A 15,581-nucleotide genomic window follows, 5' to 3' on the forward strand; every position below is an offset into this window, starting at 1 on the left:
TTTTCAGGTGTGATATTCCTGCCATGTACAATAATCTGGATGTTTCACAAGATGCATTATATTCTCAATGTAGTCAGGAAGAGTCTGTGTAAGTATGGAAGCTGCTGCAGTAACCAGTTTTTATTTTATTTTTTAATCCTCCCCCGAGGACATTTTCCCATTTTTTTATTCAGATAGAGCGGGAGGGAGAAAGGGGAAGAGAGAGAGAAACATCGATGTGAAAGGGACACATTGCATGGCTGCCACCCGCACAACCCAACCAGAGCCGGGGACAAACTGCAACCAAAGTACATGCACTTAGCAGGAACCGAACCCAGGTCTCTCTGGACTGCAGGCTGACGCTCTAACTGCTGAGCCATACTGGCCAGGGCAGTAACCAGTTTTTAATGTTTTAATTAAAAACTACTCTAATTTATATTTATTTATTTCAGGGAAGTTCCTAGATTAGCTGAAAAATCAAAGGAAGATTCCAAGATGATACTTAAGGTATACATAATTTAGAGATTTTCAAATCATTCTTCGTCCATTATGGAGTCTCTTGTATTCATTTTAAGATTTGCTATTTAATCTCTTAACTCTCACTAGCAGATGTTTGCAGAATTGTAGTCATTTGTGGGTGTGTGGCTGTGTTTGAGTATCTGGCTTTATTGAATATTTACAATTAGAAATAAATTAATGGGCATCTACCACCTATTTTGAGTATTTGCAAAATATTGAAAGTCATTGATTGCCTTTTTAAAAAATATATTTTCATTGATTTTTGGAAAGGAAGGGAGAGACAGAAACATCAGTGTAAGAGAAAAACATGGACTGGCTCTCTCCGGCAGGCCCCCTACTAGAGATCGGGCCTGCAACCTGGGCATGTGTCTTGATGGGGAATTGAACCGGGACCTCTCAGTCCATGAGCAGTCCACTAAGCCACACCAGCCCATTGATTGCCTTTTGAATTTTAAAGGTATTAGACTAAAATTTCCCCAGAAAACCAGACTTGTTTGCTGGTTAATCTATATATATGTACATTTCTGTGCAGGAGGAACACATGAAGAGTGACATTGACATTACGCAAGATGTTACGGAAAAATGTGGTATGGAAGAACATCTTGAAAAGACTTCCCTTTCAAACAATGAGTGTGTTTCTATTGAGGAAAGCAATCCAGGAATACCGAGCAGTAACAATAAAGCCAGGAAAAAAACTTTAATTTCATCAAAGAAAATGTCAGCTGAATGTGCATCTAGTGCAGAAAACACTTTTGGTGTTAGTAGTAGCTTGCTTTCTAATGTCACTAGTTCTGGAACGCCCCCACAGCCTACAAGTCGAAGGCAAACCTTTATTACTTTGGAAAAGTTTGATGGTTCAGAAAATAGACCCTTTAGTCCATCCCCCTTGAATAATATGTCATCAGCTGTTACAGTGAAAAATTGCCAGGAAGGTGTGACTAAAACAGATATTCCTTCAAAAGCAAAGAAAAGAGAAGTAGCACTTTCAAAATCTGACTCTGAAAAAATAGTGCATGGAAATAAGCGGTCAGGCTTAAGGTCTAGTAAAACTGAACAAACAGGAAATAAAAGGTCTAAGCTCTTAATGAGATCTGATCAGGAGAAAAATACGCAAGAATCTGTTGATGGCATGGTAGCCTTAGAAAACAACCCAGCTGGTTTCCTTAATCAAACAGAATGTGTATTAGATAATCAGGCTCATCTCTCTGAATCTGCAGTGGAATTTGAAGATACAATGCCTAAACCAACAACAGAAAATGCTTTATTAGAAAACAGTACTGTAGAGGAGAAAACCTTAGGAAGCAATTTGGAATCCAAAGAAAATACACCCCCAGCCATAATACCAGCAGATCAAATGGTAAATGAGGATAGTCACGTTCAGATAACTCCAAATCAGAAAACCCTTAGACGATCTTTAAGGCGACGTTCAGAAACAGCAGAGCCTCCCACTGATAGCCAAGATAAAGAAAATAGTCATCAAAAAAAGGAAAGACGTAAGGAAGAAGAAAAGACTCTTCAGAAGAGTCCATTACATGTAAAAGATGATGTGTTACCTAAGCAAAAACTGATTTCTGAACAAACTGTACAGGAAAATTTAATTGAGAAAGATACTTTACATGAGAAAACTTTTGGGGAAACCAGCACTAATGCTGAAATTGACAAAAATAGAAGAAAGCCAGACCTTGAGAATATTAAATCTGAGGGAGATGCTGCCCAGGATATTGCAGATAAGTCCTCTGAGAAACCAGTAAGGGGACGAACACGGTATCAAACAAGAAGAGCATCCCAGGGTTTACTTTCCAGCATTGAAAACTCAGAATCTGATAGTTCTGAGGCAAAGGAAGAAGGTTCTAGAAAGAAGAGATCTGGAAAATGGAAAAGCAAAAACAGTGACAGTGTTGACATTGAAGACCAAGAAGAGAAAATGGAAAAACAGGAATGTGTAAAAATCGAAAATCAGACACATGATTATAAAGAAAATTCAGAAGTAGACATAAATTTAAAATCTCAGATTTGTGAAAAAAAAGATGAAAGTAATACTGTAGCTCTTAAAGATTCTGTAGTATCTTCAGATTTATTGCAAGTTTGTGATATATCAAATACTTCTGAGGGAAAAAGTAACAAATGTGCAGAATATTCTTTTTCAAATTCTTCTGTTTCAGAATTAAATTTAAGGACTAGAAATTCCAATAAGAGATTACATAAGCGAGAATCCATAGAAAATAACAGTGTGGAAGAATGGTCAAAAATAGGGACATCAAACATTTCTTTGTCTTCTGAAAAAACTTTACCAACACCTGAATGCCGGCACAAAAGAAGTAGGAGAGTAAGGAGATCTAAAGGTTGTGATTGCTGTGGAGAAAAATCACAACCTCAAGAAAACTCACTTGGGCTAACGAATACAGAAAATTACAATGTAAAAAGTGAAACAAAGAAAACAGATGTGCAAGCACCTGTAACTATGTCAGAAACTTCTAAAACTAATCTTTACTCAGAGATTAAACTTCCAGATGAACATCACAGTGAGAATTTTCATTTGGGTCTCAAGGAAGAGAATGATACTATTGATTCATTAATTGTACCTGAACCAGAGTCAAAAGAAAGTAATATTCAAGATTCTCTTCCTTCTGAAATAGTAAAATTTAAAGAACAAATGTGTGATATGGATTTTAAGGAAGCAATATCTATTGAAAGCCTAGAGCCATCCAATAAAAAATGTAAAACTGTTGGCCCATGTTTAGGGGATTCCAAAGATACTTTACTGGAATGTTCTACTTTGGAGACCAAAGAAGAAAAGCCAGAGGCTATACTAAAAATGGAAATTAGTACAGAGAACATTGTTAATGCTGAAGCAGATGTGTGTAAAGTAAAAGGAGAATTCAATCCAGAAGAAGTAGAAGCTATGGAATTGCATGTGGAATGTGATAAATCTGAAGGTAACTTCTCTGAACAAGAGAGTGCTCAAACTGGTATTTTTAAGGAAGAGGCAACAGTGGAAAACAGTACAAGAAGTGATGAATCTGAAGCAGATGTGGCTGAAGTACTAAATGCTGAAGAGGCAACAACTAAGGAATTTAATTTAGCTATTGGTCATCCTGATAATACCACACCTGTAAAAGTAAGAGCTCAAATGGAGGTTTCTGAACAAATAGCAGTTGGGGGACTAGATGGAGGAAATGATGAATCTGATCCATCTGAAGAAATGAATGCTGAGATGGAAAATTGTGAGGAAAGAGTGATTGGTGAGGTGAATGCTGAAACTGACCATGTCAGTGAAACAGAGGATGAGGACTTGACTACCAAAGCATCAAAGCCTGTAGAAGTGGAAACAAAAAGATTGAATATAGAAACTGACAATGTTGTTCCTAACACACTTGAGATGAACACTGAAGGAAAGGTTAACTCTAATAAAACTGAAACAAACATTGTACTTAAAATAGAAGAAACAAAATCAAATGACAATCAAATGAAAGAGGAAAATGATGAAATTTTACAGGAAGTTCATTCTTCAGAGAAAGTGAAGGAAACACCACAATCTCTGACATCTGAAAGAGCTATCTCTGAACTGGTAACAGAAGAAAATAATACATCTCCTGAAAAAACAAGCGAATTTGATCCTTTATTTTTGTCAGTAACTGACAGTCCTAGTGGCATGCAGGGACGCTGTTTCTGGTCTCCTTTGGCTTCTCCATCCAGCAGCATTTTAAAGAGGGGACTGAAAAGACCTCAAGAAGATGAAATTTCATCGCCTGTTCACAAGGTAGGGGTTTGAGACTGAATATTAATGGCCCATGTTTAATTGGAATAGTTTTGCAACATGGTGACACCTGGTGAATGACAGAATAATAAGACTTACGTGACCACTTGTTTTTAATATTTACCGTGGTAGCTAGTGAAAAGAGCAGGTAGAAGGAAAGGCGTTGAGAAAAGGAGACTGAAGATCTTAGATATTCCATTATTTCAGGACAATATAAAGATATACAACTGTGAACATTATTTTTTTCAAAATTGATGAGGACTTCTCATGATTATTTTTTAATTGATATATATATATATATTTATTTTTTTTTTTTTTAGAGAGAGAGAGACAAGGAGATAGAAACATTGATGTAAAACATCGGTTCGCTGCCTCCTGCATGCCCCCTACTAGGGATCGAGACCATAACCTGGGCATATGCCCTGACCAGGAGTTGAATTGGGATCTCTCAATCCACTGAGCCATCCTGGCCTGGCTCTCATGATTATTTTTTTCTGCTCATACCATAATAGAGAAACAGATTTAGATAAAGCAGCCTTAGTTAACATGTCGTGTACTAGAACATTATACCTTCTGTTTCAGTATTTAAGTGTCTATATAAATTCTTATTTCTAGACATTGTCTAACTTAAGTGCCATTATCAATTTACAGATGTGATTTTATAATAATTTTTTTTTTTTATCCTCACTCGAGGATATTTTTCCATTTTTTGTACAGATAGAGTAGGAGGGAGAGAGAGGAAGGAGAGAGAGAGAGAAATGTCGATGTGAAGGGACACATCGAGTGGCTGCCACCCGCACGACCAACCAGGGCCGGGGACAAACTGCAACCGAAGTACGTGCCCTTAGCGGGAACCGAACCCGGGTCTCTCCAGACCGCAGGCCGACGCTCTAACCGCTGAGCCAAACTGGCCAGGGCTATAATAATTTTTTCATCTTTACTAAACTATAAGTCCTTTAGTTATAAACATGGATTATCTATTATATCTGCTTTACCTCCTGGCCCTATAAATTGCACATAATTTGTAAATGAATAAATTCAAAAAGGGAAGTTACATGTGCTTATATAGATTAACTTGTCCTCTGTTTAGCAAAGTAGGTGCTCTGAAAAGGCATGATGTGGACGTTTCTTAATTTTGAAATTGAGCCTACTAATTTTTTTTTAGGGTGACTAAGTCATTTTTCAATTACAGATGATACAATGTTATATTAGTTTCAGGTACACACTCCAGTGATTAGACATAACTTACTAAGTGATCATCCTGATAAATCTCATACCCAACTGGTACCATATATAGTTATTAGAATATTATTGACTCTATATTCCCTATGATGTATCAGGCTGTAGTTCTTAATCCCTTCACCTTTTTCACTCATCCACCCAATTCCCCTCCCATCTGGTAGTCCTCAGAATGTCTGTATATATGAGTCAGTTCTGCTTGTTAGTTTATTTTGAATTTTAGATTCAATTTTAGATATATATGCATTTATTGCCATTGTTTATATTTTTGGTCTTTTTATTTCTTTTTAAAGAAGATCCTTTAACATTTCATGGTTTGGTGCTGAGGAATTCCTTTAGCTTTTTCTTGTCCGAGAAGCTTTTTTTTTTTAAATATATTTTTATTGATTTTTTTTAAATAAAGAGGAAGGGAGAGGGGGAAAGAGAGAGAGAAACACCAATGAGAGAAACATCGATCAGCTGCCTCCTGCACACCCCATACTGAGTATCGAGATTGCAACCTAGGCATGTGCCCTGAATCGAACTGGTGACCTCTTGGTGCATGGGACGATGCTCAATCCACTGAGCTCCTTATATATGTCCTTCAGTTCTAAATGATAGCTTTGCTGGGTAGAGTAGCCTTGGTTGTAGGTCCTTGCTGTTTTGAATATTCCTTGCCAGTGCCTTCTAACTATCAAAGTTTCTGTTGAGAAATCAGCTGACAGTCTTATGGGAGGTCCCTTGTAGGAAATTGCTTTTAAGATTCTCTCTTTCTGACCTTTTGCATTTTGATGATGTGAGAGTGAAACATGGATCAGCTGCCTCCCGTGTGTCCCCTATTGGGCATGTGCCTTGACCAGGAATCGAACCAGCAACCTTTTGTTGCATGGGACAACACCCAACCAACTGGCCCACACTGGCCAGGGCAATGCCTTTTTTTTTTTTAAGAGTATCTTAATATCTTAAGTTTAATTAAATAGGCCATAGAAGTTCTTGAAAAGTGTATGAAGATGCAGTGCTTTGAGATTTATGTCTTTCTTTAGTTTGTTTGTTTATTATTTCCTTTGCCTTCTCTAAGTTGGGAATTGAACTGGTGACCTCTTGGTGCATGGGACGATGTTCAATCTACTGAGCCACACCAGCTGGGCTGGGAAGCCCACCAGCCTTCCTATCAATTTTATGAACCTACCCTGCATTTTTTTTTTTTAAATTCATACTACAAATTTTTTTAAAAATTTCCTTTTTATCCATCCCTCTTTGGCAACTATCAGCTTTTTCTTTGTAACTTATGTTTGTTTTGTTATTTTAGGTTTCACATACAAGCAGAATCATCTGATATTTGTCTTTCTCTGTCTGACTTCACTTAGCATAATACCCTCAAGGTTTATCCATGTTGTTGGCAAGTGGCAAGATTTCATTCTTTTCTGTTGACTAATAACTTGTTTTTATGTATATATCACATCTTTACCCATTCATTCATTGATGGCCCACCTAGGTATTGGCTGTTGCAAATAACACTACATTGAACATAGGAGGGTGCATACATCTTTTCAAATTAAGTGTTTTTGTTTCCTTCAGATAAATACTCAGATGTGGAGTTGTTGGGTATTCGGCAGCTGCAGTTTTAGTTTTTTGTGGACTCTACTGTTACCCATAGTGGCTGCACTAGTTTATAATTCCACCAACAGGGTTATGAGAGTTCCCTTTTCTCCACATATCTTCTCCTCTCCCCCTCCACAAGCAGGAATTATTTGTCAGTTTGGGGGGGGGGGTGGTCATCCTAACAGATGTGAGGTGGTATGTCATTGTGGTTTTGACTTGCATTTCCCTGGTAATTAGTGATGTTGAGTGTCTTGTTTGTCTGCTGGCCTCCTATAGTCCTCTAGATAAATGTGTACTCAGCCCCCCCCCCCCCATCTTAATTGGATTATGTTGGTGTTGGGTTGTGTGAGTTCTTCAGGTATTTTGTATATAGACCCCCTTATCAGATGTATCATTTGCAAATATCTTCTCCCATTCAGTAGGTTTTCTTTTTATTTTGTTGGTTTTCTTCAATATGCAGTAACTTTTTAGTTTAATTTATTCCTATTTGATTAGTTTTGCTTTTGTTGCTCTTGCCCGCAGTGATATAAGCAAAAAGATATTGCTAAGACTGATGTCAAAGAGTTTACTGCCTTTGGTTTCTTCTAGGAGTATTTGGTCTCTGGTCTTACATTTAAGTCTCTAATTTTGAGTTTATTTTTGTAAGTGATGTAAGAAAGTGGTCCAATTTCTTCTCTTTTTCTTTTTGCATTTACCTGGCCAGTTTTCCCTATGCCACTTATTTAAGAGACTTATCTTGCCCTGGCTGATTTGGCTCAGCGGTTAGTCTGTAAGCCTGCAGGGAAAGGGTCACAAGTACGATTCCCGTCAGGGGCACGTATCTGGGTTGCAGGTTTGATCTCCGGCCCTGGTTGGGGTTGTGCGGGAGGCAACCGGTTGATGAGTTTGTTTCTCGCTCTCTCCCCCCACTCCTTTCTCCCTCGCTCTCTTCCACTCTGTCAAGAATCAGTGGAAACAAGATTCTCTAGTGAGGATTAACAAGAAAATGAAAAATTAAAAAATAAATTGACATTGAATTCCTTCCCATGGGGAAGAAAAAAGAGGAGAGACTGTCTTCATCCCACGTATGTCCTTACCTCCTTTGGCGAATTGACCGTATAAGTGAGGATTGATTTCTGCGTCTTCAGTATGCTATGGATTGTTAATACAAATTGGTCATGTTTTGTTTGATAGTACCTCATATTTCATTTTTATTCAGGCAACAGTACAACATAGTGTAGTTTTCTATAGCAGATATGTACAGAATCTTCCTATTTTTAGAATTGAAACTAGGGAATATTTATATACATATTTAACTATGTAAATGCTCTGTTGCTTGTTTTTATCAAATAGCTGAATGGGTGAACATATTGTGAGAGTTTAGAAGAGACTAAAATGACTTCAAGTTGGTGCTGAGAAACAGAAATTGCCACCCAAATGCTGTGAGTCTGGTACCCTCAGAGTTTAGAACAGAGTTAAGTAAGATACACCAAGGAAGAACTACAGTTACGTGCATTTGGTTTCTAGTGAAATAATGTAAGCTGCTAAACACACATTCTATTTTTAGGAGACTTTATAATGAGAATATGGTTTTATCTTTAAAAACTTTAATTTTGTTAAATAAAAACATGACCTATGTTTTTAGGTTCGCCGCGTCTCCTTTGCAGATCCAATATATCAAGCAGGATTGGCAGATGACATTGATAGGCGATGTTCTCTTGTTAGGGCCCATTCTTCAAGTAATTCTCCCATAGTAAAAAGTGTTAAAACTTCACCTACTGCACAATCTAAGGTAAGCTGTAGGCTTTAAAATACACATATATGTATGTAGACACAGAATTGTGTTGCATAGTTTGTCTTGAAGTTGAGAAACAAAACTTGTTTGGTTGCATATATTATTCTTTTGTCTGCTACTTGTTAAGCAAACATGACAAGGTGATAAGAGACAATGATGATTCTGCCAGTAACTGATTATGTAGTTTATTACGTTTTGGATTTTTTGAAAATAATAAGAAATTGCTGTAGTCTTAAGTTGTGAAAATAAATTTCTAAAATTATAGTTACCTAGGGTTCTGAGTTTGTTTGTTTTTCTCTCCTTTCTTCTATCTAGCATAATACCACTTCAAGCAAAGGATTTCTGTTCCCAGGATCACGTAGCCCTAAATTTAAGAGCTCAAAGAAGTGTTTAGTAAGAAGTACTTTAGTTTTCATGCAACTTTTTTTCATGTTTAGTGAGGTGATCTCTATTTAACGGCTTTTGAAATTTATTTTAAGATTACAGAAATGACTAAAGAATCCATACCATGCCCAACAGAAAGTATTTACCCAGCTTTGGTGAACTGTATGGCACCAGTTGACATAATCTTACCTCAGATTACATCAAACATGTGGTAAGTGGTTATTTAGAATGTTGGCTTATTCTTAAAGTTGCCACTTATTTAAGAAGACTATTTAAATGATCTTGGTTCTCATATTTAGCATTGATTTTTTTTTTTTTTTAATGCACCTTTATACATACATATTTTAGAAATAAATAAAAATTCAGCTGGGAAGATGGGCCATATAGCACAATAAGAGAAGCATTTATCATGAATGCTAAGATAATTGTGTGCTCATTTTCCAGATGCTGTGCTGAACTCTTTGTCTACATTACCATATTTAATCATAATTATGAACCCTATAAGAGCAGTAGTATTATTCGCACTTTAAAAGATGAGCTTTACAAAAGTTAATCCACAGTCATAATGTTAGTGAAGCACGAGGCACACGTTATGCTTAGTCTGATTTCAGTGTTATTTAAACCAGGCGTACACAGCAGATTAAAAATTTTTGTTTTAAATGATATGTACATGCACCTCTCCTCCCAGTAGGTTAGGTGGGCCTATTAAATTTAGTTATAGTTGAACTTAAATTAGAAAATTACCCTGGATAGGCCCTCATAAGTAGAAAAAATATAAACCTATATAATAACATTCTACCTTTTTCTTATTGTCTACTCAGGGCAAGAGGACTGGGACAACTCATTAGAGCCAAGAATATAAGAACGATTGGTGATTTGAGTACTCTCACTGCATCAGAAATAAAAACTCTTCCTATTCGTTCTCCAAAAGTGTCCAATGTAAAAAAGGCTCTCAGAGTATATCATGAGCAACAGGTAAAAACTTAGATGTCAGTTGTAAATCATGTATAAACATACTGATGTTTCAGTCAACAACAGACTGCACCTACATCGGTGGTTTCACAAGACAATATTGCAACTGAAAATTCCTATCATAGTGAAATGCATTTTACACATGTTTGTGGTGATGCTGTGTGGACAAGCCCACTGCGCTGCCAGTCATAAAAATGTAGCACATGTGATTATGTACAGCACATAATACTTGCTAATGAATGACTATGTTACTGGTTTATGTATTTACTGCACTAAACTTTGCGTTATTTTAGAGTGTACTCTTTTTACTAAAGCAAAAGAAAGTTTGCTGTGAAACAGTCTGCCATGTTGCCCCATCAGCAGCCTCCTAACTTCCACATTTGCTGCATCTCTTTTTTTTTAAATCCCCATCCGAGGATATTTTTCTATTTATCTTCAGATAGAGTTGGGAGGGAGGGGGGGAGAGAGAGAGAGAAACATTGATGTGAGAGGGACACATCGACTGGTTGCCTCCTACATAACCCTGACCAGGGCCCGGGACAAACCGCGACTGAGGTATGTGCCCTTGACTGGAATCAAACCTGAGATTCTTTGGTCCGCGGGCCAGCACTCTAATCGCTGAGCCAACCCGGCCAGGGCACTGCATCTCTTGATTGCATCAAATCACTTATCCTTGATTTGATCTCATTTATATGCAGTGTCATGCTGTACACTCTAGCCTAGAGGCAATAGACTGTACCCTATTGTCTACTTGTGTAACAGGTTATCCCATCTAGGTTTGTGTGAGCGCACTCTGATGTTCTCACAACGACAAAATTGCCTAATACATTTCTCAGAATGTATCTCTGTCATTAAGTAGTGCGTACATCTAGCAATATGATTATACAAGTTGATATAAGCCCATTTCATAGTGCCTTTTCTTCCCTTCCCTCGCAGCCAGGAGTAACATGAAAGATAACTTTATAATTCCACAGAGAAATTTTCCTCATTAATTTTGAACTCTTGTGCAATGTACCTCTTGATTCTTTGACTTCTGTTCTCCTACCACCTTTCTTTCATTTATATGAAACTGGCTGCAGTTGGTTTCATGGCTGCTGTTCTTAAAACCTTGATGTAAAAATTTGAACATTTACAAAAATCTTGCAGATTTGTAGTTAATAGTATTTTGATTTTGATATCCAACACAATTGTGGACTTTTTTTACTTGTTCTTTTTGTGACCTTTTTTCACATAAACATTTTGGGTCACGGATGTTTTCAGAGTTTCTGAAGAAAGCCAAGATTATTCTCCCCTATAAAAAATATATTTTGTGTATTATTTCAGAAAACCAGCATTCTAGATTAGAATTTTTGAGACTTCAGTTTGCCAACTACTTGAAAGTCCTAGAATTAATACTTATTTACTTATAATTTATAAAAACATGTTTTCAGCCCTGGCCGGTTTGGCTCAGAGGTTAGAGCTTTGGCCTGCGGTCCAGAGAGACCCAGGTTCGGTTCCCGCTAAGGGCATGTACCTCGATTGCACTTTGTCCTGGCCCTGGTTGGGTCGTGAGGTTGGCAGCCACTTGATGTGTCCCTTTTACGTCGATGTTTTTCTCTCTGTCTCTGTCTCTCTCTCTCTCCCCCTCCCCCTCCCTTTCTCCCTCCCTCGCACTATCTGAACAAAATATGGAAAAAATGTCCTCGGGTGAGGATTAAAAAAAACACATGTTTTTAAAAATTATATTAGTAATTTTTAGTCTCATAGATCAAGAATTTAGTTTCTGAAGTATTTTCTGTGGTCCATGGGCCCTGGGAATTACCTCTGAAAATTGTATAATTTTTTAATAGCTGCTTTATTGAGACACCCACATACCATAGATTTCATTGCTCTCCACCCCCCACCCTCACTCCCACAGAAGTAAGTGCTTTTTAAAAATATATATATTCACAAAGTTACACAACCACCACCACGGTCTAATTTTAGAACATTTTTATCATTACAGAAAAAAAACTTATAGCTGTTAGCAGTCACTCCTCATTTCTACCCCCTGGACAACCAACCACTAATCTTTTTACTCTATAGATTTGTCTATAATGGACATTTCATAAATGTGAGGTCGTATAAATCTGGTTATGTAACTGGCTTTCATGGAACATAATGTTTTCAAAGCTTACATGTAGTGTGTGTGTGTGTGTGTGTGTGTGTGTGTGTGGTTAGAACCTAGTTTCTTAGCAATATTAGCTAAGCTAATAATCACATGACGGACTATCAGATTCAATTCTGGTGTTGGTACTGTTGTTAGTGCTATTAAGAGTAACTTTCAATTTGTTGGTTTTGTTTTTACTGACCTGAATGTAAAATCAAGGTGAAGTCTCGTGGACTAGAAGAGATTCCAGTTTTTGAAATGCCTGAAAAAACAATAAATGGAACAGAAAATAAAACTCTCTCTGCTGATGAAGAAAGACTTGCCTCAGGTATATTTTAGCAAAGTGAAACAATTTTATTTATAAGATCAGTTGACTTTTTTGAATTACTTTATTACTTTAGTTTTAAGTTGACCATGCTTATGAATTACATAAATTTTCCTTTTTGTGTGCAAATCGCCAAATACATGAAAAAATAATTGTTTTTATATCACGTATGTTTAGTTGCTTTTCTCTAATTGTCAGTTCTACTTCATGAAGTTCTCAAATAAGGATATGAACCAAATATTGTGTTCTAGTGATGCTTGTAATAAAAATGTAGTAGTCTGGCAATTTCTTTAACGGCACAGAATAAGCTATGTTAGCTTTTCCTGCTGCCTGTTCTCTTGAGGAACAGGAGTAATACCTCAGCCTGCACTTTTAATTTCAAACCTAGGCCTTAAACTTTATATTGACTTGAAAGGCAGTATGTACAATTTAAGTTATATCTGAAATAGATCTAACTGTGCTTCTCTCTCTCTTTAGGTTTAGTTGATCCTGTTACTTTAGAAACTCCATTATCTAAAAATCTTGTGGCACAGGTCAGTGCACTTGCTCTTCAGCTGGATTCAGAGGACCTCCACAATTATTCAGGAAGCCAGCTATTTGAAATGCATGAGAAACTTGGTAGCATGGCAAACTGTATAATAAAAAATCTGCAGTCACGTTGGAGGTCACCAGCCCATGATAATTCTGTTTAGTATTTTAAGACAAAATTGAAATTTTAAAAAATATCAGTTCATTGATTCAAAAATTAAGTTCTAAAATATAGCACAATTTCAGACTAAATGTTTGCAAAGTTGGTAACATTTCAGAATTAGAAGGACAATGATTTATGTAAGTTCAAGTTTGTAAGTTCTTTATGTAAGATCATTTTTTTTCGTATTACATTTTTCTTGGTTGTTGTGCATAGTTTTTCAAAAAATTTAAATGTCTTACTGAAATGTGAAAGCAAAATCTAGAAACAAGCAGACATTTATTCCACTTACACTCATGCATATTCTAATGAAACATTTTCTGTAAAATATCTTTCTCAAGGTAAAATTGAACATTTTTATGTGAGTTTTTTGCTGAACTGATAAAATGTGTTTATACTTTTTTTTTTAATTTATATTTGTTGTGCCTGAGGTTTAAGAAATTTGTTCTTGGTATAACACCTTTTGTGCGATGTAAAAGAATTAGAATGTTTTTCACAGATGTCAACTTCAGACAACGTTTAAGAAAAAAAACGAAAGTTTCAGCATTTGGGTTAAAGTATTAAAGCAGAATTTACTAAGATACACGCCACTCGTTTATTTGCATTAGCAAATATTTGTGGAGGAGCATTTGCCTGTGAACATTGACTCTTAGGAGACACATAGTATTCATTTTAAAATACACGACTATTTGTACATTATGTATAGATTATAATGTTTTTAATTTATAAATTTCAACTTTTATTAATTGCGTGAGTTTTTCTGCAGCTTCTTGTGAATACCTTTGTTCAATAGAAACATATTTTGTATATATCACTACTGAGACGTCAGTATGGACAATATAAATGCTTCTTGGACTTGCTGCAGATGTTTGTAGGATTCTGTATTTACAAATGAAACAGCAAATAGTTTTGTACTTAGTTAATAGTCTTAGTTAAAACATAAGCTTATTTTCTAAAGAAACCAGAATGAGTCAAGTTATAGAAATGAGAAAGTGTTACATGACAGTTGTGCTCTTCATATCTATACTTTTTTTTCCTTTTGGTTTGGAAGAGGGTATCAGCCACTAAAAAGCATGCCTCATCATATTTCTTTTTAATAGGAGAGTTAGAGTATTTTCATTACAACTTGGACTAAAGAAATCTTGAGTTTATCTGCTCTTTTCACCTGCACCTAAAGCAAACTTGGAAGAAATTTAAAACCGTTCTTTTGAAATATGTATATTTTGCCTACTTTTTAAAAATAGGGTATATGTAATTAAAACATTCATAAATTTTACTGACTAGTATTAGTGCCTGACTTCCCATATTTGTTTTAATAATGAGAATATCTCATTTGTTCTCTGAATAGAGTAAGTGATCTCAGTTTCACACTTTATTCAGAACTAACCCCTACTTGAAAAGGCATACGTTCTTCAAGTTACAGAAAGTTCAATCCTTGTGTCTAATTAGGTTCTATATTCAGAAGGGGACCACCAGAGAGCCACAGTAAAAGTTAGTATCTTTTGTAATCATAAATCTATTATCATTACAGATATGGGGTCAAAGTTTGAAATGTATATCCCAAGGATGGTTTTTAAAGAAATTCTGGGACCATTGAACTGAGGATTGTAGTTTGCAGAGATAACTAATGAAATGTAAGAATACTTTTGTATTGTCTGTTATTTCCCAGGTAATATTTGACAGTAAAGAGGCATATACATTTTTAGTGGACAGGTGTGTATGTGTGTTTGGAGGAGTCAAAATTATCTCATTGTCTGACTATTTTAATGTTTGTGTGAACTAAACTTACTTGTTGGTGGAATGAAGTTCTTGGGAAGGTGAACAGTATAGCAGAAAATGGGACCAAAATGATTACCATTTACTTAAATCACTGAATTTGATATAAGCACAGTATTAATTTTAAAACATTGTGATTCGACACAGATATGTTTTTAAATATTTGAGGCAAAAACTAGTTTGCTAAATTTTTATTGTTGATATAGTTATAAGTGTATCTTTGAGGAATCTTATTTTCAACATTCTTGCCTTAAAATTTTCTAAAGATATTTTTTCTGAATTATTTCCTGAATAAGTAAAATGCATTAATGTTTCTTGATTAGCTCCATTTTGTTGCTTCACCATTTAAGGGAAATTAGCTTTTTCAGATATTTTCTAATGATTAATAAAACAATAACACTCAAATGTAATTTCTTATTTTGCATTTATTAAAAGAATCTAGTTCATGCAGAAGCATAG

The 15,581-nt window shown here is 35.8% G+C and overlaps 1 protein-coding gene across 9 annotated transcripts in view; it reads left to right on the forward strand.

Annotated features, from left to right (window-relative positions):
* The window catches only part of RIF1 (replication timing regulatory factor 1), a 62,281-nt gene extending 46,948 nt beyond the window's left edge, over nt 1–15,333 (forward strand). For 3 of the 9 annotated variants that reach the window (XM_036253387.1, XM_036253384.1, XM_036253385.1), the window contains exons 27-35: nt 8–88; nt 432–486; nt 1,031–4,258; nt 8,700–8,846; nt 9,165–9,242; nt 9,329–9,444; nt 10,055–10,208; nt 12,553–12,661; nt 13,136–13,480. In XM_036253387.1, the coding sequence (XP_036109280.1) occupies nt 8–88; nt 432–486; nt 1,031–4,258; nt 8,700–8,846; nt 9,165–9,242; nt 9,329–9,444; nt 10,055–10,208; nt 12,553–12,661; nt 13,136–13,350 (4,183 nt within the window). In that variant the 3' untranslated portion in view covers nt 13,351–13,480. Of the gene's footprint in view, nt 1–7; nt 89–431; nt 487–1,030; nt 4,259–8,699; nt 8,847–9,164; nt 9,243–9,328; nt 9,445–10,054; nt 10,209–12,552; nt 12,662–13,135; nt 13,484–14,795 lie in introns of those variants that run through there. The other 6 variants (XM_036253390.1, XM_036253391.1, XM_036253386.1 and 3 more) reach the window with 5 other exon arrangements.
* The last annotated feature ends 248 nt before the right edge of the window (nt 15,334–15,581 follow it).

This window comes from Molossus molossus, unplaced genomic scaffold, assembly GCF_014108415.1.
Source record: "Molossus molossus isolate mMolMol1 unplaced genomic scaffold, mMolMol1.p scaffold_m16_p_11, whole genome shotgun sequence".
NCBI classification, from domain to species: domain Eukaryota; kingdom Metazoa; phylum Chordata; class Mammalia; order Chiroptera; family Molossidae; genus Molossus; species Molossus molossus.